Source organism: Leucopleurus acutus (assembly GCF_964270905.1).
Source record: "Leucopleurus acutus genome assembly, chromosome: 7".
NCBI classification, from domain to species: domain Eukaryota; kingdom Metazoa; phylum Chordata; class Mammalia; order Artiodactyla; family Delphinidae; genus Leucopleurus; species Leucopleurus acutus.
In genome coordinates, this window is record NC_139150.1 from 86,114,094 (window position 1) to 86,140,507 (window position 26,414).

Consider the following 26,414-nt stretch of genomic DNA (forward strand, 5'->3'; position numbering starts at 1 on the left):
CTCTCGGGGCTGTGAGATGTGCCCTGGCCTCCTCCTGTCCTCCGCTCACGGCCCTCTCTCCAGAGCCGAGAGCAAAGGCACACACAAAGGTACTCGTTTACAAGAATTCCTCCGTTGTGACTGGGCAGTAAATTTTATTGCTGTTTCCTTTGCAGGAAAGATCACAGCGAGATTCTTTTTCATGCATCTACTCGTAGCCCTGGTGGGACCAGGATCACATTGACCCTGGACATCAAAGGAAGGATTATGGGGCTGCTAAAGCCATCAGCCGGCAGCAGTGTGCACACTGGGGCGACCTTCCCAGAGGCCGTGGCCCTCACGGTGGAGCCCGTGTCAAAGGCACATCCTTGTAAACGGTCTCCACAGGGCTGTGTGATGCCTCTGTGCCCACCCTGGCTGTGCCACCTCAAGCTCCTGAATCTGAATTGAGTCCCCCCTGTGAGTTCAATGCACTTTTCACACAAAGATGGAAGGTACCTGAGGCCCGTCGGAAGCCCTGCTGAACCTCCTCCATCCGTCCCTCAGCATGTGGATGTTTGTTTCTGTGCTTCCAGAAGGTCAGGGTTTCTGCGTACTGGGACCACCTCTGCGGGATTACTTTGATTGATAGGTCCTGTATTTAGATTTTCCAAAATTTTAGTACCTTTTGGTAGAAGTACAGGATAACACTCGAAGATGTATTAATAATAAAATGTAATGGATTCGTTTTTTTTTTTTTTTCTTCCTGTTTGCTTCCTAATTTAATACTGTTTTTGAAAAGGAAAAAAGAAAAAACGTGGAAGAAGAGGGTAGTCTCCTCCTTCTGGTGTCATTCTTCTCTCACCTTACTGGTTTTCTCTGTAGTTTTCAAGGTGGTGCTCCTGTTCCTGGGAGGACAGTGGGGCCCCTGCTCCTGATGGAGGTACCATCGGGCACCGTGGGGTCTGTGGTGATGTTGCCTCTTTTCCCACAAATGTTGGAAGTTAAAAAAAAAATAAAAATAAGCTTCTGAGGACTGTCCAAAGGGAAGGATGGCTTTAAAACGCTCCAGAAGCCACAGTGGTTGGTGCAGTCACATGATGGCGTGAGGCTGAGCGGAGCGGGAGGGAACTGACCCGCCTGCAGGGGCTGCGCTCGCGGGGCCGCGGACCCGCCGGTGGGGGGACGTGCGGCTCCACACAGACCTTCGTTAGGAGCTTCTGACCTTCAGAGTTACTTAACAGTGACCGTCACTCCGGAAGGGTTCCTACGGGTTGGTTCTTTGCCGTTACGTGTGCTCTGCCTATGGTTGTATGTGCTTTGTTCACCATGTTGGTGGAAGAATAAAAATTCGGTTTTTAAATATGAAGAAATGTCAGGACGCTGTTCTCTGTGAAGACTTCGAATAAATGACTCTTTCGCCCTGTGGTCGGCGTGAGTCTGGTCCTTTGTGCGGCGGAGCAGGAAGCCCGGGCACAGCCTGCTGCTCTGTGCGCCACAGGGGCTGCGGGTGGCCAACCAGCCTGGTGGTTGGCTTTGGTCTTGTTCTTCCGAAAAGTTAAAGCCACGCTTTGTCATCTTTAGAAACTGCTGAGGCCAAGGCGAGTGTCCGCATGAGTGGCTTCGCGCTAAGACGGCTGGTCCCCTGGCCCTGTGGCCGGGGGTCCCGCGCTGGCTCCGAGCTCGGGTCCGGCCCGCAGGCGGCCGGTCCTGGCGGGGCCGTCGGGACCCGAGCGCCGCCTCGCCGGGGCTGTGGGTAGCTTGCCTTCCCGCCTGTAGGCTGGCGCTCTTGCGGGAGGGGCTGTGCCTGTGGTGAGGGAGGGGCGCGCGGCCTCCCTCCAGCTTCACCCCGCACCTGCTCCGTTCAGGCTCCGGGACTCCTGGGGCAGGTTCTCCGAGCTGGCCCTCCGTACCTCCCGCTACGGCTGCGGAGGGCGTGCTGTGGAGGAGCCTGAGGCCGGGGCCTGGCAGGCGCTGCCGGGTTCCAGAGTGGCCACCAGTCAGTCAGAAGACAGGTGTGTAAAGCTAGCACTCTGCATTCTTACACGATTCATTTGTTTTGAAAAAAGTTTCATGTGGGTGATGGGCAGGTTCCCCAGGGCACGTCATGGAACTTAGGCTGCTTTATCAGCACGACGCGGGCACCTCCTGAGGGATGCCTCAGTGCAGGGGAGAGTGTTTGCCGAGGGGCCAGGAGCCCCGGGGACAGAGGCTGGCTGTCTCGGGAGAGGCAAGGGTGCGGGAGCCTGCCCTCCCCAAGTTCCCCCTGTGGGTCAGGCCTGCACAGTGCTGTCCCCAAGGTCATATACTAAGCGACAGGCGGGATTTCAGTGTGTCCACCTGGCTCGGGATTCTCCTCCCCCGAGTCCCTTTCAGGGTGTAGACCGTCTCTTCGGTAATAAACTCCTCGGGGATTCCTGGCCTTGTCCTTCAGCCAGAAGAGACTTGAGACACCTGCGCTCCTCACCCAGTTTGCTGTGAGGGGGCCTGGCTGGGGCCCAGGGAGCACATCAACTTGAATCTGGAACAGTTATGTCCCCGCGGGGAAGTCTGGCACTCACTTTCTCAGGGGCACAACTTCTGATCTTTGCTGCCCCAGGAAGTATACCTTTCCAGCCTCAGTGTTCCCCCTGTCACGTTCCCAGGGTGAGCGGACGGGACGGCATGAGCTCTGCCCTCCAGGCCGAGTAGAGATGAGCCGACAGGAGCCAGTCTGGTCACGAACCAGGTGATGCCTCCATCCGGAGGGGGGACCAGAGCACAGGAGGCGCCCAGCGTGAGCTCCCGTCGGTGCCCTGGTCTGGTGGAAGTGAGGAAGCCCCAGCCCGTGCCCCTTCTGCCGTTGCGTCCGTCGGGCTCCGGACCGCCGGCGGCATTCCTGGCCGGCAGGGGCCAGTCGTGGGAGAGGACGGCTTGCTCTTTCAGCGCCATGGTCGGTCCAGAGCTGTTGGTGGGGTAACTCGGCCTGGTTCGCGGGCTTGTGAAACCTGGGTGAGAAGAGGAGAGCTTGTTCCCTGAGCGAGTTAAGGGGTTAATTGCCAAGCGACTGTCCTCTCCCCGGAGAACAAAGGACTCCACAAATGGAGATGCTCCCCTACCCGTCCCCACGTGTCTGGCTGTCGGGACCCGAGGTCGGGGAGGAGATGGGAAAGAAGTCAAGAGAAGGGGTTCAGGTCTCTCTCTTGGCCTCTATTTTAGGATTAAAGGGTTTCAGGCACTTAGCTTTATCGGAATTTCACGTCAAAACATCGAAATTACAGTCTCTATCCCAAACGAGGTACAGAGATGTCGTGTTAGGCAGAACCCAGTGCCCCAGTGGCAGCAACCAGAAATAGCAGACCTCATCCCTAACGTTAACCCATCGCTTTCAAATGAAGACCTCTAAAAGGTTTCAGGCAGGTACTTCCAGTGCATTCTGGGTTTCCTGCAACTGGCCTGACCGCACGGACACTCAGCAGAGCCCCAAGCAGTGCCGTGGAGGCGGCTAGGCTGCCGTGCAGGGCAGTCTGCTCGCAAAGGGTTGCCTCGGCCACAGCCGGCCTCACCAAAGGCAGCTGGAAAGCAAAAGCTGAGTGACTCATCAAGGGCTGGTTGTTCTAGAGCGTGATGCTCTTGGCCAGCCACCTCCTCATTCTATGGATGGAGCCGGCTGGATGGGAGGGTGAGGCGTGGGAGAAGGAATCTGCCCAGAACTTCTGCACGGCCGACCTGCCCTGCAAGTAAGCACAGTGTCCCACCATCTCCTGCCAAACAGAACTCCGGGTGTCCCAAGCCTGTGGCCTCCCTGGGGCGGCAGGCCGGCCACGCCCCATTCCTGAGAAGTCAGCGAGGGAGATGCTCCCCCGGCACTTGGCCACCAGGTTACAAGTGCCAGCAGGTGACAGGGCTTTGCTAGATGATTCTTTACAGCATCCCTTCCCCAGGGCACCTTGGACTGGACCACCTCAGGGTGCAGAGAGAGGGTGGGGAGCCCTCTGTGCAGGGCCCAGCCACGGCAAAGACTCTATACAAGGTGCCAGGACAGTGGTGAGCCCAGGCCCAGACCTCCCGGAGCTGCCTCAGTCCAAGGAGGGCTGGAGCACTGGGGGTCTAAAACCCAGGGGACCTGGGCGTTTAAAGGGCTGCCTGGACCTCCCAGGGCGGTGCCCAGAGGCCAAGCTCAGTGAGGAGAGCTCTTAACCCCCCAGGCCACTGTCCCCCTCGCCCTCCCTGGTTGGGGCCATTCACGGGCAAGGTTTTATAGATCTTTTCCCATCCTTTGGTGCTGTCTGGGAGATTGATTGGCTAATGAGGTATTTCTGTTCCAGTCTGATGACTAGAGAGGGTGTGAGAAAAAAAGAGGGAGGAGGCTGTCAGCCAAGCCTGGGGGCGGAAGGAAGTTACCATAAAACTACAAACGTTCCCAGTTCCCAGTGGTTCCCAGGACTAGCACAGTCTGCTGAGAGAGCCTCCTGCCTGGATGGTGGGTGGGCATCCGGGCACCCTGGCATCGGAGCATCAGAGCAGAGGCAGACCCGGCCCTGGTGGGAAGGCCAGCCAGAGGAGCCCGCTCTTGGGGGCTGGGCCTGAGAAAGGGGGCTGGTGATGGTACCAGAACCCCGCGCTGGTCTGCATGTGCGTGTCTGGGAATGCGAGTGAGTGCAGAAATGCAGATAAAGGCCTCTCTGACCACACGTTTTCCCTGGTCCAGACACAGCTCCCATAAAACCAATCGGCCCTGCCAAGTGTCGTTTGAGATGAAACGAGTTCAGGGATTTGGCTTCTCAGCCCCAAGGACCGAAATGGGATGAACTGCTCCAGAGACCTGTCCGCGGCCTCCTGTGTCACCCGCCTAGGCCCCCAGCCTTTTCTGGCTGCTCACCGCCGCCCGGGTGGCTGAGGGGGGCCGGCTGGGGCTCCCTCGCAGGATGCCCACCTTGGGGCGCAGAGCTCTGCCCCGCCGGGGAGCCTTGCGCCTGCTTCCCAAACAGCTCCTCTGTGGCTTTGTCTGGGAAGCAGAGGGGACTGGGCACACGTTGCGGTTTCCGTTTTCTTAAGCCTTCTTCGTGCTCTTTCTGCCTGTAATTTCCTGCAGCTCCGGCCTTTGGGGATGGTTCCGCCACTGAAAACCTGGCCCAGAAGGTGTTCTTACCTGTGGGGTGGAGGAGGTGCTGAAACTGCCTGCCGTTTGGGCCCTAACTACACTGCCTGGAGTCCCAAGTTCGGAAAGTTCATTTCCGCTCTAATAGGCTGTCCTTGTCACATGAGGTCTGGCAGGACAGGCCTTGGAAGCAGAAACGTGTGTCCTAAGACTGGTGAGGACGTTCTTGGTAAGATTAGAAAGGCAGGAGTGATGCCTCCGGTTTTCACGTTCTGACTGCAAGGTTTAAGTCTCCCAGGACTTTGACAGCAGTTACGTCTAGGGAGGGAGGCTCAAGACAATGTGAATTATGGGGCACATCAGCAGTTAGATAGGAGCCAGTTTTAGAGTTTGCGATGAGACAGTACAGGTACAATGGTGCCCTTACGTTGGGTTGTAAAGAAAAGACGTAAGGGAAAGGAATTGTAGCTTTATGCTTTCATCTGCTTTAATAGATTAAATGATAACGTTGAGGGAGAGAGAACTGCAGACATTGTGGCTTCAGCGCAGCTGGGGGCGGAGAAGGCGTTTTGTAGAGCGAGAGAGTGACTATTAGTGATGGCAGAAGCTGGGCAGATGGACAGATTGACATCAGGGGAGTTGGGTCATGGCCCACAGACTGCCCCAACTGGGGGGACCAAAGCCCCGGTCCTCAGGCCACCCTCCCTCTAGGTCGGGGTACCTCTTCTTTTTCTAGAAAACTCTGTCCAATACTAGAACATAAGTCCTATAAATTGGCTGTAAAGGTGCCACCGTGCTGGTGGCAGAGCAGGGGCGCCAGTGCAGGGGTCTCCTTTCTGAGTTACAGGTGGGGATGGAGGCCTCCTTTTCTCTGCAGCGTCATTTAACAATGAGTCTCTCTGGGAACAGACAAATACAAATCTTCCTTCACACACGGATGATTATAAATTCTTTTTGCACACATCACAGATATAAACAGTGTATCAACAGAAAGCGCGCGCTGCCCCACCTCGTCCTGCCCCTCCTCCAAGGCCACCGCCGTGAGGAGCGTGGCGGCAGAGACTGAGGCGGTGCCGCAGCACACGCGCGTGCCCGGCTTACGCACACGCGCGGCAGGGTGTACACCGTTCTTTCAGCGGCTCCATTGTCTGGACATGACACAGCTCAAGAGGCAGTGGTCACAGTCTCCTTAGGTCCTTTTGTTCAGATCCCAGCCCTGCTAGCTGTCACCTGTGTGTAACCTCTCTGGGCTTTGGTTTCCTCATCTATAAACCATGGACAACTTCGTTAGGTGGTTGTGAGAATTAAATGAATTAATTTATGCAAAACTCTGATAACAGGGCCTGGCATCAGCTATAAAGGTATGTGTTACCCTTTGATGGCTGGTTTACTTTATTCAACCAGCCCTCTACTGATGAACCTGTGAGTGGTTTCCAGTGGGCAGCGATGTGACGCTGCACTGCGATAAAGCCCTGGGCATTTCGCATATGCCCGGGCACCAGTGTGTCTGTGGGATAATTTCTAGACATGCTCATGGTGGGCCCATGCAACCTGAAGTGGGGGAAGGCAGCTCTGAAGAACTGGCTTTTTGTTACTAGATAAAAGGATATATAGTTTAAAAATTTTTTATTCAATGCTCTACCGTGGTAACACATACATAAAATATACCATTTTAACCATTTTCAAGTGTACAGTTCAGGGGCACTAGGTACATTCACATTGTTGTGCGGCCATCACCACCATCCGTCCATCTCCAGAACTTTTTTATCACCCCAAAGTGAGACACTCACCTGTTAAACAATAACCTGGAAGAGAATGGAATTCTCTCCTGCAGCCCATGGCACCTGTACGGTAACAGAATTACCATATGATCCAGCAATTCTACTTCCAGATGTATCCCCAAAATAACTGAAAGCAGAGACTCAAAGACGTATTGGTCCACCGATGTTCATAGCAGTATTATTCACAATAGCCAAAAGGTAGAAATGTCCACCGTCCTATTTTCTGTCTCTCCAAATTTGATGGTTCTAGGTACCTCATACGAGCGAAATCATACAATGGTGTCTTTTTGTCTGACTTATTTCACGTAGCAGAATATCCTCAAGGTTCATGCCCGCTGTAGCGTGTGTCAGAACTTCATTCTTTTTTAAGGGTGACTAATATTCCATCGTGTGGATATGCCACATTTTGCTTATCCACTCACCTGTCGATGGACAGTTCTGTCCACGCTTGCTGTGGGGTCTGGGTTTGCATCTTGCATAGAAAGGGTTCCCTTTCTGGCCTGAGGGCTGAAAACAGGATTCTTGGATTCTGCCTCAGGCCCCTTTCCCCGCTCCCGTGGAGAAGGACCCTCTCCTCCCCTCAAAGGACTAAGAAGTCTTCTTGGAAGCAGTGACCCAAAGGCTTTGAACTTGCAGACCCCAGGCAGTGGGGAGGGGGAGGCCAGGGGCTGAAATCAGGGTTTAATGTGAAAGTCTGCCAACCACAGGCGAGCAAGAAATTCTTAATGAAATACAAGAACATTCTTTCTACATTTTGGGAGTAGGAAAGTCTTGATTTTATAAACTAATTTTGTACTTATCTGAGTAATAGACTGTCTTCTCAGAGTGGCAGCAGCCTTCCAACCACCCTCATCCCTCCTCTTTTTCCAAGCAGAACTGCTAGTTTTCTCTGGAGAAAACCCACAGCCCCAGAGAGGAAACCTCCAGATACTTTGGTGGTAGAGAAAGAGGGCTAGGCATTTTTGTGTGTGTTTATTGTTATCTAAGAAGTAGAGCTCCAGCGTGATTTCTCAGCACCATCTTTCCCTGTTGATGGAAATGCCTGTACCATATATTAAATCCCTGTATGGACTAATTCAACAAATATTGGGCACCTGTTGTATGCCTGGAACTGTTCCAGGCACTTGTATTGGGGACGGTCAAGTATATAAGTAGACTACGTGGGGTCTAGAAGGTGTTATGTGTTAGGGACGAAAGCTGAGGGGTGGAGAGCGGGGTGCCACTGGAGACGGGGGCGTCAGGCCATGTGGAGGTGGTGACGTGAGCAGGTGAGGGATGGCTATGCATGTCTGGGGAAGGTGTGTGTGCAGGACAGCGCATGCAAAGGCCCTGGGCCCCCCGTGGCTGGAACAGGTGGGTGTGTGAAGGGGTCACAGAGACTATTAGGTGGTGAAGTCAGAAAGTAAAAGGGGGCCCATACTGTGTAGGGCCTTGAAAGCCATTTTAAGAGTGTTGAGTTTTACTGAATGAAGACGGGAGTTTTTGTCGTGCTCCGATCAGGGGTGTGGCATGATGGAACCAGCAAGGGATCGCAGAGATGCTGCAGAGGGGCCAGGGCGGCGGCGGGGAGAGCAGGCAGATGCTGGTGTCTGCGAGGAGGGCAAGGAACGGTCCGATCCAGCGACGTCCTAGTGACTCAGACGTGGGGGTGAGAGAGGAGTGAAAAATAACTACAGAATTGGGCCTGAGTCCCTGGAAAGACGGGACGGCCATCGACTGACTTGGGAAGACTGTGGTTTGGGGTCAGGGGGTTGGTGGCATCAGCTTTGGACCTGTTAGTTTGACATGGTCACCTGACCTCCCAGTGGAAACAGCCACTGGGCCGTAGGTATTCAGGTCTGCGGTCCGGGGAGGGTGCGGCCCCTCTGCACAGAGGTGGCTCGTGGAAAGCCCAGCAGAGTGAGGGTACACATGGTGGTGGCCCGGGCGCACCCGCCAGGCCGAGGTCAGGGGTTGAGCAGGGCCCAGCCCCCTCAGGCTGAGGGGAAGCCCTGGAATGTTCCACCAGCCAGAGGAAGCTGTCAGGGAGGATGGAGACCCAGTGGGTCAGGTACTGCCCAGGCTGGTGCAGGAGGCCTGAGAATGGTTGGCTGGAGCCCCAAGGAGGGCCCTCGTCGTAATGAGTCGAGCTTTAGAATTTGTGCGTACTCTTCATTATACTCCATCACACTTCACTTTCAGGATTTTCCTGGCTGTTCTTGCACGTTTATTTTTCCATATGAATTTTGGAGTCAGATCACCTAGTTCTCCTATTAGGATTCTATTAAGTCTAATTTATATCCCTAAGACAGTTACTGTTTCTATCCAGGATATCTTTCCAGAAGGAAAGAACCACCAGTTAGACAGCAGTGGTTCTCAACTTGGCAATGTCTGGACAAAGTTTCGATCGTCGCTCCTAGGCTGGCACCTAGCTCAGAGAGGGTGGGACCAAGCCGCCGCCACAGAGACTTACCCGGTCCCCAGGGTAGTAGCGCCACACTGGAGAAGCCTAGCCGCAAATGCCTGCACGCTGGCTTTCTGCTAAGGGCCCTCGTCTTCCTTTTCTTACTGAGTAGAGTATCGGGCTGCTGCATGGCACTCATCCTTCTGCAGTGCTCGGGAAGAGTAGACAATATGTAGTGTTGTGGACGTTTTTAATTCTCTTCCGCCGCCCAGGCTCTGGCCCCTTCCTGTCTGTGGGAGATGCAGTTGGCGGTGTCCAGTACCATCACAGAAGCGAAACCAGCTCCACACTTGCTTTCCCAGCTCCCCTTACAGCCTAAGTGCGGGTGGGGGACCTGGGCTTCTCTAGTCAGATGCAGCAGCCGGGACTGTGGCCAGCCCTTCAAAGAGCAGGGTGCAGGGGCCTGTCTCGCCACTGAAGGTTGCAGACCTTGCAGGACGAGCTACAAAGGTTGCAGAATTCAGTGACAGCAGCAGCAGAAATTTCCTCACCAGGCCACTCTGAAGCTGGGTTTTGGGCACTGCTGCTGGCTGGCTAGAGCTAAGCCTCGTCTGCCTGACAATTCTGTGGGCTTTTAAATACCCTTTGGATGGCTTCCCTTTTGCTTTCAACATCGTGTCTGTTTCTGTTGCTTGCAACCAAGAATCCTGACTGATTCACATGGATTCATCATATCGTGAGAAACACCAGAAGTCGAGATTTTCAACATTGATTTATGAGACTTTCTACTTCTACAGAAAAGCTACGAAGTGTGAAGCTTTCAGTATCCAAGCATGCAAGTTTCCTACCCAAAACACCAAGTACAATAAGCTATATCACAGTTATGTCAGTACTGGGGAAAAAGGGAAGGTCCTACATTATCAACTTCCTTTATTACTGTCAGTCTATATATGAGAGAGATGAGTTGGACCCATGCTATAAACAAACTGTGGACTTGAATTTTACAAGAAGGCTTTAAGACACCTTTATTTTGCCTTAATTTTGGTTCTTTAAGAGTGAGATGGTTTGGTGATGATTAATAACTTAGGATTGTTTGACGAAATCCATGTCACACCCAGTGTCAGGCAGAGGAAGGATGCCATCACCAGCAGTGCTGGCTGTGGGTGACGTGGTGATGGGCTGGCAGAGGAAGAGGAAGGCAAGGACAGCAACACAGTCAAGTTCATTCGCGTCCTCCTTGGAGAGCACCATTTGGATTCCTTGTCGAATAAGGAAGAACATTCCTCACGTTTGTTCTCACTGTGCAGACACCAGGCCCCTTTGGGTAACACAGGGACAGGCTCAGTTTAGATTTTCCTCGCATTTCTGCCCACTGCCCAGGTCCGCATCCTCTCCAGGTATCCCTTCCAGTCCCTGTCCTTGACTCCTCCACTTCGATGGAAAGTGTAGCTTTCTGCTGGCCTCTGGAAGAGCTCCCATTTTTGTCTAGTACCCTTGTCCCAGCAAGAACGGGGCCGAATGAAGAAGCCGGAGCCCAGGAACGCCCGGACAGGGGCTTGTCCCCAGGTGCCCTCTGCTGTCTCAGATGCCTCCTGGACAAGATAAGAGGCCCTCAGCGCCCGGTGTCAGGAAGCAGAGTGATCGTCCAGAAAACCCACGCAGGCTGCTTGCAGTAAAACCGGGAGCGGCCAGTGTCCTGTGGGAGCCACGGGACGCGTGCTTCAAGGACGAGTGGAGCCGCGGGCCGAGTCCCTCCTTCCTGACACCCAGGGGAGCCCGGGGAGGCTGGAGCGCCAGGGCCATGAGTCTGAAACAGCAGAACGAGCAAGAGGGTGGGCTGTGCTTTGTCAGATGCATTCCCGCTTGAGAAATGGGGGGAAGCAATGTGTAGATCAATTCAGCTTACACTCAGTGGTAGTATTTAAGTCTGGCTTAAAGGGAAAAAAGGGTATTTATGTATGACGCACTTCATTTGGTTTTAGCAGCTCCTGCTGACTGCCGGCCCTGCAGTCACTCTCCTTGGCAGTTTTCAGACATCTGGTGGCAAGATTCCCAGGCCTAGAGATAAACCACAATTGGTCTTTTCCAGGGGCAGACCTATCTGGGTTTCGTGAGACCTGAAGCTTCCATGACTGGGGAGTAGAGGGAAGCTTTCTCTGAGAAAGATAATACTTAACGAATACAAAATTAGTGCCATGTGACTTTTTATTTAGAATGACAAACTATAAAACAAATTACAAATCTGAAAAAGCTAACAAATTCTGCAAACATCATGAAGTCCTGATGAATAACATAACCTCTGTATTAATGGGTGGTCATTAATGCCTTTTCTCCCTATAGTTTTGGGCTCTGTCCTCTTTGACCCAAGTCCAAGGCTTAGGAGAACGTTAGAGGCTTTGTAAAGGAATTGGGAAATACTACAAACAGACTGAGGTAAGGTCAGGACAGGAAGGGATTTTCCAGAAATGCAGCTTAAACAATCTGGGATAACGGTCTTGTTTTTATTGTTTGCTGTGAAATACAGTGTGAATGGATGTCCACGTGGAAGCGCACTCCCCACAGGGAGGTCTGGTTCCCAGTGGCCGCTTGGTTTAGGGGTTACTCACTGCCACCACACTAAGCCCTTTTCTTCATGTCCACAGAGGTTGGTCACAGCTTCCCTGGCAAAAGCCAACATAGGAGAGGCGCCCTCAACACCAAGGGAAGCATATGATGATGGCACTAGTGATAAAAGTATTTTAACAATATACCTTTCATACTGTAACATTTCTCTAAAGAAAGGCTCAGGTCAGAAGGTCTTGGAATTTTCCAGATCTTCAGGTGGATCCGTATACCAAAACAAGTAACTCCCCTAAAAGCTCAACCTCTAATACATCAAAACTCTACTTATACCGCAAACAGGAGCCAAGAATGAGGGAAATTCAGAGATGACTGATGCAGAAATCCAAGTGAGAAAAGTCTGGACTCACTCGACAAACAGATCATACACAAAAGAGCAAAAGAATAAACCTGAAAGGAAAAAAATATCTTCAACTAATGTGAAATAAATATTAATGTTGGCGTTGCCAATTCTTCTTTTTTAAATAAATTTACTCATTTTATTTATTTTTGGCTGCGTTGGGTCTTCTTTGCTGCACGCAGGCTTTCTCTAGTTGGGGTAAGCGGGGGCTACCCTTCGTTGCAGTGCGCGGGCTTCTCGTTGCGGAGCATGGGCTCTAGGTGTGTGGGCTCAGTAGTTGTGGCTCGCGGGCTCTAGAGCGCAGGCTTAGTAGTTGTGGCGCACCCACTTAGCTGCTCTGCAGCATGTGGGATCTTCCTGGACCAGGTCTCGAACCCGTGTCCCCTGCATTGGCAGGCAGATTCTTTTTTTTTTTTTTTTTTGCGGTACGCGGGCCTCTCACTGCTGTGGCCTCTCCCGTTGTGGAGCACAGGCTCCGGAGGCGCAGGCTCAGTGGCCATGGCTCACGGGCCCAGCCGCTCCGCGGCATGTGGGATCTTCCCGGACCGGGGCACGAACCCATGTCCCCTGCATCGGCAGGCGGACTCTCAACCACTGTGCCACCAGGGAAGCCCGGCAGGCGGATTCTTAACCACTGTGCCACCAGGGAAGCCCCCAATTCTTTATTAGAAGTTTCCAGTTCCCATTTTAGTGAATAGAGAACTGACACATAATCTCATCCAGTGTTTCTAGAACACATCCTGTACCCTCCCGTCAGCCACCTTTGAGGTGATATGAGCTCTTTTGGTAACAGCCAGTGCTTAGCCAGTATAAAGCAAAAAGCCCCAAAGCTGGCTTTATTTCATTGCTAAGCAGTGTTGCTACCCCGTCACCACTACTTGCTACTGGGCTTGGGTGGGCTCTGCTCAGGGGGCACGGGAGGGAAACTTGAGGGATCCTGACTATCCCGGATGAAGAACGTCTTAGGGGAGCAAGAGAGTATCCCGGTGGATAAGACGAAATACCAGTAACAATTACAGGACTTCTTAGAAAAGAGATCTGTGGAAAACAGCTAAGTTACCTTCTAAATTGATCAGTGGTTCATGACCAATTTCTTGGTCCAAAGAGTTTGAAACATCCAAATAATAGTTGTGCATCTTGGTTTGATGGCGGGGGGGGGGGGGTGGGGGGGGGCGGGGAAGGAAATTAACATCTGTCCTCCCATCCAAGCCTTTTCTTGAGTGATTCTCTAATCGACATCCGGGCTGAACAGGCACAGGGAATGCTGAAGCATAACCCCGTCATTAGTGAGTAAATCTCACTGAATTCAGGCTAAAGCACCTGACTTCTCATTTTGTAAAATACGTACTGCCAGATCTTGCCAAGACGTTTATGGCTCATTCTTGCAACTCAAGGAGGGAATGCATGCGACAAACAGGCCATAAGAAGCGGCCCCACCATTTCATCGCGTAGCCTCCCTGGTTAATTTGCCTGGGCTAGGCTTGCCCACGCAGCTCTGCGAGGAGCTCTCTGGCCAGTTTTCTCGACCTAGGGGCTTCCACACAAAGATGGTCCCATCTGTACAAGGTCTGGTCCAGAAAGCCAATAATCTCGTGCATTATTGCATCAGTCTGAGCCATCTGCAATGAGGACAGAAGAGAAGGCAAATTAAAACACTTTCCAGACAGATTCATCTCTTCGTCCAGTGGACCAACTGTAACCATCCTGTCCCCCAAAAGCACCTGCATTCCTGTCAGCTCCAAAGGGCTCTTGTTTTGTCTTCAAGGCGATTAGCAAAGCGAATGTGTTCTCAGAGGTGGGCCATCTAGTGAGCAGAGCCATTTCCTAATGCTGGCCCTCTCAGACCCACAACGGCTACAGACAAATGCTGTTTCTTGGAACACCCATCGCAAGCTCTGGGGTTATTTGCCGTGGGGAGCAGAGGCCAATGAGCATGCTGTGGCTTGACTTCCTGCAAAAGGCTCGCACTACCATGAGAACTGGAAGATGCTGAAGAGAGAGCGCCACCTGCTCTTACACAAACGGCTTTAGAAATGGCGCTCTCGGGCTAGCGGCGGGCCCACGTGTTTGTTAACAGGCACCCAAGGTTTTAACGCTTGATTCTTAAGGGAAGCAGGAAACACAGGAACTGTCAGTCCTGCTAAATACAGCCTTAGCTGTTGGTACCCATAAAGGGAGGATAAGAATCTAACGATTTATCTGCGTGGAGAATTTACTGTGATTTTTTTTTTAGACACAAGCATATTGAGAACCTCTGTTTTTGAGAGCAGTCCACATATTCATTTCTTTTTTCTTTTAAATATGGAACGCTTCAGGAATTTGCATGTCATCCTTGCACAGGGGCCATGCGAATCGTCTCTGTGTCCTTCCAATTTTAGTCTATGTGCTGCCAAAGTGAGCACCACATGTTCGTTTTTCATGTGTGAATCAAGTATTTAAGTAGCCTGAGTAGCCCAAGGTCAGCTCCTCCTCTGTGTCCACACTGGGCCCTTCTGGTAGGGTGACCAGCCGCCCTGGTCCACCCGGGACTCTCCTAGGGCCCAGGACAGCCTTTAATCCCAGGCCACCCCTGGCCATGAGTCAAGGCAGACTCTCACTGCAGCACGGATACTGAGTGAGTGGCAGCGGGGGAAGCCCTGGGCCCCCTGGACAGCACTGGTGCTCCCCGGCCAGCTACTGGCAGTGGCCCAAGCTGAGAGGGCTCTGCTGGGGTCGGGGGGCAGGCTGCCAGCCTGGGTGGGGTTCACCGTGGCTCTTGGTGTCTACAGAATCCTCTCTTGGTTTTCCTCAGAAGTCACAGATGCTGTAGATGACTACGGATGAAACAACATGAGCTTCCCTGGGACGCCTTAGAGGAGTTAATTTAGTACCTCAGGCCCGAGTGGGGGAAGACTGCCTCCCGCGCCAGTGCCCAGGGACCGTGGGGGCTCCTCGGAGCCGGACGCGGGGCAGCGGTGCCATCGCTGGCCCTCTTACAAGCCACCTCGACGCCCATGTTCCACTTTGTCTCCGGTCACATACAAACCCCGCCTCACTGCCACTGAGGGAGGGGAAGCCGCGTCCTGCAGGGCTCAGCTGAGGGCATCCTTGTGGAGGTCAAATTCATCTTGAGCTCAACAATTATAGAACTGAACTCTATATTTCAGATTCTGGCTAACTTTTGGCTGTTACTGCTATGGCCCAGCAACAGAAGACGGAAGGAGAGGGAGAGAGAAACGTGAACTCAGGGCAGGACGAGGGGCAGCAGGAATCCGGGCACCAGCCAGGCTGCTAGCGCCTCATCCTCCTCATCGAGGCTCAAGGAGGAGAGAGCGGAGCTGGTAAAGCAGGAACAGGGCAGAGAAGCAGAACAAGGGGTGGGAAGGGCGGGGGTTCCGATGAAGGGATTCAGTGGAGACTCAGAAGCTGAGCCCTGGGGCCCGTGCGGGAGCCTGAGGAAGTGGGGGAGCGTGCTGTGGCCAAGGTTGGGGTGTGAGGCCAGGAGAGGAGGAAGGAGGAAGGTGAGCCAATGGCACAAGGGGCAGCTCAGAGGAGGATCGAAGGCCGCAAAGAGACAGGGCTCAGACGCACAGCCTATAGCGAGCACGGCTCTCCAGAGCTGAGGGCAAGACAAGAGGGCCAAGACCAGGACCTGGGCCCAGAAGCTGGCCCTGCTCCCACCTCTCTGAGTTCACATCAAAGCCAGGCCAGGGTCCTGAGGGTGGTGATGCCAAAGCCCCTCAAAGAGAAAGGCCGTCCACCTGCTCCTGGCCAAGCAGACCCGGCCCAGGGCTCTTCCCAGGCTGCCCACAGAGGGAGGCACCAAGGAGCCCACGAGGGGCTGGCACTGGGTGGACCCCTTCCACCTGTCCTGCTGTAGCTGCTCTTGCCGGGCTGCCTTCAACCGATCGTGTGGCCACTGCAGGAAAGCTTCGAGTTAGGAAGGCCGGTATGTTTGTTAGTTGAAACAGTTACTGAACATCTGCAAGGACAGCGCCCAGGAGGCGCTCTCAGCTGTGACGGGCTCCAAGGTGCCCGGGAGGCCAGCACCCACCTCCTAAGGAGCCGGTGCGGGAAGAGAAAACACCGAGCTTCATCCTTTAGTTAATCTTTTTTTTGCAGCTGAGCTGACTTCTGAACGTGAATGAAGGCGCCGGGTTGCCCCAGGCTCAGGTAGACCAGCAGTGCTGATGCGTGGCTGCAGGTGAGCTGTTCTGTGGCGACGGGGCTCCAGCATCGGCGGCAACCCTGAGCTTGGTGACACGACCAGCTCCTGAGCCCCAGCAGCCAGTCTGCGGGTGAGACCTGAGGGCAGTCCATTGTGAACCCGGACTGTCTCCCCAGAATGGAGGGAAATGTGACTGCAGTACAGAAGCAGAGACCTGCGTGTCTCTGAGGAGCTGTCTCTGGGTTACATTCTCTTACACCCTACGTGCTGGGCCGGCCGTGATCTCCTTGGCCTGCTCTCCACTCCCAGGGTGACAGGACACTAGAGGAGCAGAAGGGTGCAGGCTCAGGGAGGAGGGGCGGCCGGGTCTGAGCAGGCTCCACGGGCTGAGGCCCCTCCCACAGGTGTCCAGGGCCTGGGCAGGAAGTCAGAGGTCAGGCAACAAAAATGCCACCAGCACCTGCATGATTCAGAAGTGTCTGCCTTTGACTTTTAAAATAACTTTCAATTTTAGAACAGTTTTAGATTTATAGTTTGACCCAAAAGAAAATACTGAGAAATCCCATATCCCCTACACTCAGTTTTCCTGTTAACATCTTACATTAGTATAGTACATTTGTCAGAATTAATGAACCGATGTTAATATGTTTTATTAACCTTATCTTTAGGTCAGACTTTTCCTCAGTTTTTCCCTAATGTCCTTCTTCTGTTCCAGGATTCCATCCAAGACACCACATTACATTTAGTCATCATCCCTCCTTAGGCTCTTCTTGGCTGTGACAGTTTCTCAGACTTTCCTGTTTTTGATGACCTTGACAGTCTTAAGGAGGACTGGTCAGGTATTTTTGTCAAATGTCCTTCAACTGGGGTTTTTGTCAGTTTGGGGTAGGAAGGCCACAGAAGTAAAGTGCATGTTCATCGCTTCATATCAACGTGACTTATCCCTGCTGATGCTGACCTTGATCACCTGGCTGAGGTAGTGGCCGAAAAGTGACTATTATAATTTACACTTGGCCAGAGAAAAAGTTGGTTGATACCAAGTTCTACAGATATGAGGACATTATTTAACTCTCACCTGTGTAGTTCCCCACCTCAAATGGATTTGGAGGTGAGATGTGCACTTTATAAAAGCACACGATAGATCATTGTGCTGGGGCGGGCCCTGAGGAGATGGCACCCAGCAGGTGACAAGCAAGTCCTCCTCTGCTCTCGGCCACACCCAGGCTCTGGGAGGTCTTCTGTCTGAGCCCGGGAGGGCGGACTGACAGGCTGGCCGCGTGGTCTGCCCACCCCACACACGTTGTTCTCCTAGGAGCAAGGAGAACCTTGTGGGCACTGGTTACTGGGGTTCTTGGCAGTCCCACTGGTCACTGGGACTTTCTTCACATTCACATTCAACAGAGCCTGCCCTGGAGGGGAGCGGGAGGGGGTCTCTGGGTACTGGGAACATTCCTGTCTTGATTTGGTTGCTGGCTGCATGGGTGTTTTTGGTTTGCAAAAATTCATCAAGCTATACCTTTCTGTATATACCTTATATGACAATAAAAAGTAAAAACAAAAACAGAAAAAAACCTAACTCCAAGAACCAGCACATTGTGGTTTTTTGGTTTTTTTTTTTGAGATGAGCTCATAACATAAAATCTGCTATTTTAATCATTTTTATATGTACAATTCAGTGGCATCAAGTACATTCACAATGCTGTACAACCACCACTGCTATCCATTTCCAAAACTTTTTCATTATCCCAAACAGGAACTCTGCACCACTCCCCAGCCCCTAATAACCTCTATTCTACTTTCTGTCTTGTTTTCCATTTTGTTTGGCTTGGTTTATAGTGTATGTCCTAGTGGGTATGGAGCGGTACCTCACTGTGGTTTTGATTGCATTTCCCTAAGAGCTAATGATGTTGAACATTTTATTTATATGCTTACTGGCCATTTGTACATCTTCTTTGGAGAGATGTCTAAATTCACTGCCAGTTTTTGAACTGGGTTTTTTTACTGTTGTTGAGCTGTACAAATTCCTTTTATAGTGTAAACACTAAACATTAAACCCCTATCAGATACGTGATTTCCAAATATTTCCAAGTATAAATTCAAATTTTTTCTCCCATTTCAAGATTTGTCTTTTCACCTTCTAGATAGTGTCCTTTGATTTGCAAAGCTTTTTATTTTGATGAAATCCAATGTATGTTTTCTTTTGTTGCCTGTGCTTTTAGTGTCATTATTCAAGCAATCATTGCTGAGTCCCATGCCATAAGCGGTGCCACGTTTGACTTGGACCGTAAAGAACCCCTCAGGTCAGCTGGGCTTCCAGAAGGAGCTCTTTGTAATTAGCAACCTTTTTTAAAAATTAACACATGAAATTCTTTGAGCCACTGCAGTGACCATATTCTCACTGAAGGCTTGTTTCTCTTCACGAGGAGGAAGAGTCATGGACTGTAACTGAAAGACGACAGCCTGGGGAGATAGGAGGTGAGCTTTCACCGTGGGCCCTGGCAGTGAGCTGTGTGACCTGGGAGAAGTGCGCTCCCTTGTCTGAGCCTCCCTTCCCTCTCCTGTGCCACGCAGGTGTCGCATAGGGCAGGCTCTGGGTCTGGCCCAGCTGTCCCCTCCCGGCCTGTCCAGCCACGTTTGGACAGCATCTTGGTACCCACACTCTTCAAAGGCTGGGTCCTTGGGTGATAACCCACCTTTTCCCTGGGATGAGGATGAGAACCAGGATGCCAGAAAAGGGGAGACTTACGAGCGTGATGACTTCCCGGGCAATCGCGTGGCCTCCGGGAGCCCAGAGCAGGAAGTTCAGGAGGAGGCGCCTGATCAGCTGCTGACAGGCAGGCGGTCTGGACGCTCCCTCCCCGCCCTCTCCAGCTGCCGCCTGCAGGTCCCTGGCCGAGAGGGTGGGACTCCTGAGCAGCTTCGTGAGGCAGCTGAGCACGGCCTTCACCTCCACCTGGGAAGTATAATTTCAAAGGGAAGAGATGAGGGAAGAGTCGGGACACGCAGGTTGTAGGATGACTCAGTTCTTTGAAGCAACCCCCAGAAACGGGAGAGGACTGGCGCCCGAGGGAGGGCAGGTGGGGCGGACCATGTCAGAGTTTACACACTGCTCCACACAAACCCAAATGCGCGTAATGGAAATTTCTTGACTTTCTTTCGTCCTGCTCACTAAGCAGCCAGGGCATCATGCCAGGAATCGACCTTTTTTTTGTATGAAAGGAAATGGGGAAAAGTCCTCAGCAGAATGTAGTCAGATTTTTATATTGTGGGAAAAAGAACAAAAGGCTCCTTGAAGACTTGTTCACGATCACAGCCACAGGTCAATTAAAGCCCAGTGCTCGGACCTCCGCTGAGCCAACGTGCTCCTAAGAAGGGGGTTGGCCTTTTCGCCACCTTCGGCGGGGAGGAAGCGCGTGCATGCACACGCACACACACACACACACACACACACACACGTACCACACTGGTTTGGTTTAGACACTGGGACACTGTTCATACATGTTGAAAGCTCAAGCAGAGGTCACAAGTCTGTGGAATCCACATAGTAATAGTGGCTGTTATAGGTCTGTGGGTTGTTTTTGCATAAAGAGTATTTATTTCATGCTGAGATTTCTGTTTGCTCTAAGAATGGTACATCAAGTTGTGACTTGGAAAACCGTAAAAACTGAAAGCTGTAGATCCAAAATGCCACATGGAACTCATGAAGAGCTATGTTCCCTCATTTTCAGAAGAATACTTAGGCCTACTCTGAAAATTCCCATGACCGATTTTATGGATTTTGTGTGAGTCGTTTTTTTCCCTGGAAGTTAAGGCTTCATTCAATGAACTCTGTCATAAGCTCCAGTACACTAGCAGTGCTGAGTGAGCGACTCCAATCACAAGGCAAGACCGTGAGAAACTGCACCCCAGGGCCCTTCCATGCAGGAGGGCGGTGTCCCTCACCGCCTCTTCTCTTGCCCGGGACCAGCCTGCCCTCTCGTCTGACAGCGTCTACGGGGGCCCACGGCTGTCCTGCGTCTAGGTAGGTCTGCAAAGATGTCAGGGCTTAGGAAGCAATGCCTCCATATCCATTTTCTTCCTGACTGGCATTTGATTTTCTCCTCTCGTCCAATATTCCCTGAGGCTTGTCTTCCTTTCTCTTTCACTCCAGGCCGTCTTTCCCTTCAAATACCTTCCTCACATGCCCAAAACTTTAATGCTTTCTAAAAATCTTTTCAGGAGAAAAATATAAGCTTTCTTTTCTAAGTATTAATTTTTATCCTGCATTATGAAAATTTATATATGCTCACTGTAAAACATTTGAAAAAGTAAAAAGAAAAAGAATCAAAGTGACTATAACTCCACTATCCAAAGAGACTCGTTGAAAGTGAGGTTTACATCCTTATCTTTTTCCTATGCATTGTGAACACAGCACTCACTATACATAAGGTATTCTAGTTTTCACAGTTCACTCTAAGCAATTTACCATTATCTGTAGCACATTTTCTTTGATAACATGAGTTTTCATGGTAGAATGCTATTCTGTGTTTGTAATACACCACAATTTAGCCGATATCCTTACTGTTGAAATGTAGGCCATTTTCAGTTATTGCAGTTGCAAACAATGCTGCAATGATCTCGTACGTAAATCTTTCTATGGCTCTCTAACTAACTACTTCCTTAGGATAATTCCTAGAAGTAGAATGACAGGGTTAAAGAGTATGAACCCTCACCTAATTCTTAAGAGTATACAAACATAGTTGTTTTTTATCATGATTTAATTCAAAGTCAGCAAAAGGAGATGAACACTGGCTGGCAGAGAACACGGTTTGCAGAGTGGAGCGGTCTCTGAGCCGGCCGTACGCGTCTCAGGCAGGACGGCTGCTCTTTGCCCCACCCCCTCCCTGATCCTGCACCTCAAGGATGCCCAGCAGAGGTGACGGTTCCAGTCACAGAACGCTGCTGCGTACAGTCCGGTACCGTGATTTAATTACGCCTTTCAAGGCAAAGGCACAGATATTGTCAAGCTCAGTCAAATCTTACAATAATCATGCTTTCAAAGACAGTTCACAGTTTGTCAAGTCATCCAACAGACCATCAAAGGTCAGGAGAGCGAGAAGTATGCACTACTAGTTAAACTAGGAAAACTGGGCCCCATTTGCTCCCCGGGATGCCGCACAAACTGGTGCCTCAGGTTGAGCACCGAGAAGGAAGAGGAAGGAAACACACGTACTGGCACTAAACGACTGAGTGAGCTAATCTGTTTTTATCCAGGCTGCAAAGCACCCCATGAGTAAGAACTAGGCGTAAGTTTTATTAAAAAAAAAAAAAGAAAAAAAAAGGACCAACTTAACTAGTAGAAAGATAGGCCAATGCAGAACTCTCTAGAAAATAAACCTTATTGGACAATTTATTTCTCTACACTTCAAAAGTAATCTGTCAGCTTCTATGATAGATTTGGAATTTAACATATAACCTACCAATTTAGCTTATACAGAATCAAATATAAAGTATATAAAAAGGCTTCAGAAATCATTAGTGCTTCCTACATTTAAATTATTAAAATTAAGATAATGAAAAATTAGGATTCTCTTCAATTAGTTTAATGTGATATTTTAAAAGGGAAAAACAGGCTTTCTTTTTAATCAGATAGCAATTCTGAGATACATGTTAATTTCTAAAAAAAAATGTTCTATTTTTGATCCAAAATCATCACCAAATTTCAACTTTTTAAAATCCCAACTCTTTTCTTTCTCCTGCCACATAACATGCTTTTAAACAAGTAAAATATACAGCCATATCTGAACTACTCTCTGTTTTGTTCAAACAGAAAACATCAAGCAAATAGGAGCACTGCTCTCTACATAAAGAAACCTGCTCCCTTTAATTATTAAAATCAGCAAAAAGCGCTGGCAGTTGAACTTTTAAAAACCAGCAAATGTTTGTAAGGAAGGCGCAAATGCCTTTAATCAAAACACTGCTCCTGTTAATATTATATTCCACACAAAATAACAACTGTCTCTGCCACAGACAGCTAGCCACTCCTGTACTTTGCTGCTCCGTTATTTAGGAAATGACCAAGTCCTTTTTCAGAAACTAAGTGGTTAATATCATGTGATTACTTTTCTAAGAGTTCTAAACAAAGCCGGTTCTGTGAGGATCTATTGACTGATCCAAGAAAGGAGTTAAGTCAAGACGGAAGCAGACAGTGCCAGGCCACTGATCAGAAAGAGGACGATGCTCCTCAGAAGAGGGGTCAGACCCTGCATGGCATCCCCTGGAGGGAGCGGCCCCAGGGCCAGGCACGCTCGTGAAGCATGACAGAGTGGCAGTGACCAAGAAGAGATAAAATGACCCAGGGATGGAAGGGCTGCACCTCATCTCCTGGGTGCCTCCCAGGACAGCAGGCAGCGCCTGGCCTCCAGTCCACTCCTGAGGGCAGGAAAACACCTCGACCACAGGCTCAGCTCCCACTCACCCGTCCAGGCGGATGTCTGCATGTACCTGCTGAGGTGCCTGGGGGTCAGTGAAAGCCACACCCACTGCAGGGCCCCTTCCAGCCCCTGAGAGACTGATCCTGAGGCCGCACACCATAGGCCTGGCCACCCACCATGGTCTGTGCTCTCTGCTGATGCCCAGCTCCTGGACCGCAGCTGAAAGCCAGGAGCCACAGCAGGGCCTCTGGAGCTTCAGCCTCAGCTTCCGACGTCAGTAACTGCTCAGCCGCCATGTCAGCCCATCCTCCAAAGTGAACGAACAAAAACCAGCTCTCAAAGGGGCCTCCGTAGGACCTGGAACAGAACCAAAACACATGGCAGCCGGGCAACTTGACTGCTTTTTCCTTTAGGTTCTTAAAGCAACTTGTGTTTGTGAATGGTTGGCTTCAATTGTTCTTATCCACTGAAGTACAACTTGCAAGGAATACGAGTTAGCCTCAGAAAAAGAGCTCACAATGCCGCCCTGAACCTGTCACAGGACTTTCAATGGCATGCCTCTCAAAACCTCATGTGCCCTGAGGACCTCAGACATTTAAATCTTTAAATCAAGGTCATCCAGGGACACTGAGTGCAAACAGGCCTCCGAGAAAGGAAGGTTTTGGCCCATGATCATCAAGAACGATGCAAGATGAGAACCTGCAGGCCCACGGCTCTGCCTTCTGCGTGGCCTGCACAGCCGGGCTGCTGTGGGGAGTGGGGCCCCTCAGCCCCCAGGCAGCCGCCCAGGTAGCCCCGAGCAAGAAACGAGGGGGCTCCCTGGGGTCCAGACGGAGACCAGAGAAGGGACACAGGCCGGAACACGTGCTATTCCTTTTCTCACAAGACAAAAGATTCTGGTCAGTATTTTGGCAATTACGAATTTTTAATGAGCTGTATATTGTACTCTTTCCTGGCATCAAGTATACATCAATGCTGAAAAGTTAAAGCTTTTGTGAAGCTATCCTTTTGTCACACAGGGAACCGGGAGTTGCAATAAAGGGTAGACTCTGCTTAAGGTAAGGACCCACTAATTTTGCATAGTGACAGTCCTAGCAGTTGGGAGAAATGGAGCAGGACTGGCCTGAGATTAGCATAGAGCAGAACTTTCCTTCTGAACTGGGGAAGCTCCTAGAACAGGAAAGCTCTGAGCCCCTCTGCAGCGCTCCGTCTTTGCTGGATCTGGGTGCGTGGTCCCCTGCTTGGCCCGTGGAATCCCCAAGCCAGCGCCATTCCCACCTCTCCTAGTCACTGCTCTCCTCCTGTTCAAGTCCTCCCCGAAAAAAAGTGATTAAATGTTCTGAAATCTAACTTGCAAAACAATGACAGAAAAGGAAGAAGGAGGAGCATCTTACTCCCTTGTCCCCACAACAGGGAGAGCTGATGCTCCAGGGGCCACATGAGCAGTGGGCTGGGTTATGTCTCAGAAGCAAGGAACCAGCTCCACAGGGTCTCCTTCCTGCAGGCCTCACGGACGAGTGAGCTGAGCAAGGGCTCCCCCATGCTCGCTGCCCCCACATGGGCATCCCTCCTGGATCACGGCTCAAGGCCTGGTCATTCTGCCTCTCTTCCTCTAGCAGCCGAGTGTGCAATGCAGTCCCGTGGGGCTGGCTGAGAAGGTGCCTAAAGCTGCTCACAGAGCCCTCCCCGCAGGTGGCCCTGAAGCCTAGTTGAGACAGATCTGGGTTAGGCAGGAGCCCTAAGAGGTTTGGGGTCTAGGCCCTGCTCTTCAACAGAGACAACCAGAAGGGGTGTGTATGGGGCTGCCAGGGTATGGCAGGTCATTAATACGGCCAATCCTCTGATCCCCACTTGGCTGACAGTTCTGTCTGTCTCCTCTACTGGTAAGAGTTTGGGGGCAGGGTCGGGGAGGGAGGCTGTGTAAGTGAGTAACTGGCACCCAAACCTGCACCAGTGATGATGAACAGAAGAGCACCAGCCATAATATGTGATGGCTCAGTAATGAGATTATAGAGAATTTCAAGAAGGAAAAGTGGCAACAAATAAAGACAGTATTAGTAGGCTAGTATAGACAATGAATAAGATATGTATACTCTAAAAGCAAAGAAGTTAAGAGGAAGTCGAAGGGTACTATGTTACAAAGAACTTAGCAAAGCCTAAATGTGAATGCTTCTAGGGAAATAACACATATAAGAGGGTACCTAATATCATAATGTTAGAAATTATGTTAGAATGGATTTTCTAATTTTAGACAAATATTTATTACAAGGAGGAGGAAAAGAAACATTTCATCCTGCTGTGCAGGAGAAGTTTAGAATTTCCTTCCCTAGAGAGGTAGAGAAGGGCCCAGATAGGTGCCCTTCTCCTTCTGCAGGCCAGGGGTTGCAGCATGTGAGCACTGCTTTTTTCCTAAGGTCTATTATTTTTATTGTTATGCTTGTACATTTCAAAGCCTAACACTAGCCATTACTCAGAACAGTTGCTATGCCAGGTATTTACACATGCAGCCTATTTATTCTGAGCTGCTCAAAGTGCTTCCTCCACTTCTTACTCAGCAGTGTGCTTACCTGTTTGGGGATGGAAACAGACCAATACAGCCATACCTCATTTTACTGCACTTCACAGGTAATTGTGTTTTTTCACAGACTGAAGGTCGTGGCAACCCTGCTTCGAGCAAGTCTATTGGCTTCATTTTTCCAACAGCATTTGCTCGCTTCCTGTCTGTGTACAATTTGGTGATTCTCACAATATTTCAAACTTTTCCATTATATTTGTCATGGTGATCTGTGATCAGTGATGTTCCTTGTTACTATTGTAATTGTTCTGGGGTGCCATGAACTGTGCCAATATACGATGATGAACTTAATCGATAAATGTGTGTGTTCTGACTGCCCTACCAATTGTCCGTTTTCTCTCCTTCTCCTTGGGCCTCCGTAGGAGACACAACAATATTGAAATTAGGCCAGTTAGTAACCCTACAACGGCCTCTAACTGTTCAAGTGAAAGGAAGAGTGGCACGTCTCTTACTTTAAATCAGAAGCTAGAAATTATAAAGCTTGGTGAGGAAGGCATGTCTAAAGCTGAGATGCGCTGAAAGCTAAGCTTCTTGCGCCAAACAATTAGCCAAGGTGTGAATGCAAAGGAAATATTCTTGAAGGGAATTAAAAGTGCTACTACAGTGAACATATGAATGATAAGAAAGCAAAACAGTCATTGCTGATGTGAAGAAAGTTGTAGTGGTCTGGATAGAAGATCAAACAAGCCACAACATTCTCTTAAGCCAAAGCCTAATCCAGATCAAGGCCCTAACTCTCTTCAATTCTATGAGGGCTGAGAGAGGTAAGGAAGCTACAGAAGAAAAGTCTGAAGCTAGCACAGGTTGGCTCATGAGGTTTAAGGAAAGAAACCATCTCCATATGTAAAAGTGCAAGGTGAAGCAGCAAGTGCTGGTGTAGAAGCTGCAGCAAGTTATCTGGAAGATCTAGCAAGATAATTAATGAAGGTGGCTACATTAAACAACAGATTTTCAATGTAGACGAAATAGCTTTATATTGGAAGAAGATGCCATCTAGGACTTTCATAGCTGGAGAGGAGAAGTCAATGCCTGGCTTCAAAGCTTCAAAGGACAGACCAACTCTCTTGTTAGGGACAAATGTAGTTGGTGACTTTAGGTTGAAGTCAATTCTTATTTAC

General features: G+C 50.5%; 2 protein-coding genes across 4 annotated transcripts in view; one reads left to right on the forward strand and one right to left on the reverse strand.

Annotated features, from left to right (window-relative positions):
* Window positions 1-1,386, forward strand: part of LOC309964462 (aminopeptidase O-like) — a 154,340-nt gene extending 152,954 nt beyond the window's left edge. For both annotated transcript variants that reach the window (XM_082843479.1, XM_082843480.1), the window contains one exon: window positions 156-1,386. The gene's annotated coding sequence lies outside the window, so the exon portion shown is untranslated. The remainder of the gene's footprint in view (window positions 1-155) is intronic.
* A 12,007-nt stretch (window positions 1,387-13,393) lies between these two features.
* The window catches only part of FANCC (FA complementation group C), a 259,780-nt gene continuing 246,759 nt past the window's right edge, over window positions 13,394-26,414 (reverse strand). For both annotated transcript variants that reach the window (XM_082843477.1, XM_082843478.1), the window contains 3 exons: window positions 22,898-23,078; window positions 19,055-19,261; window positions 13,394-13,780 (listed from right to left, as the gene is read on the reverse strand). In XM_082843477.1, the coding sequence (XP_082699603.1) occupies window positions 13,637-13,780; window positions 19,055-19,261; window positions 22,898-23,078 (532 nt within the window). In that variant the 3' untranslated portion in view covers window positions 13,394-13,636. The remainder of the gene's footprint in view (window positions 13,781-19,054; window positions 19,262-22,897; window positions 23,079-26,414) is intronic.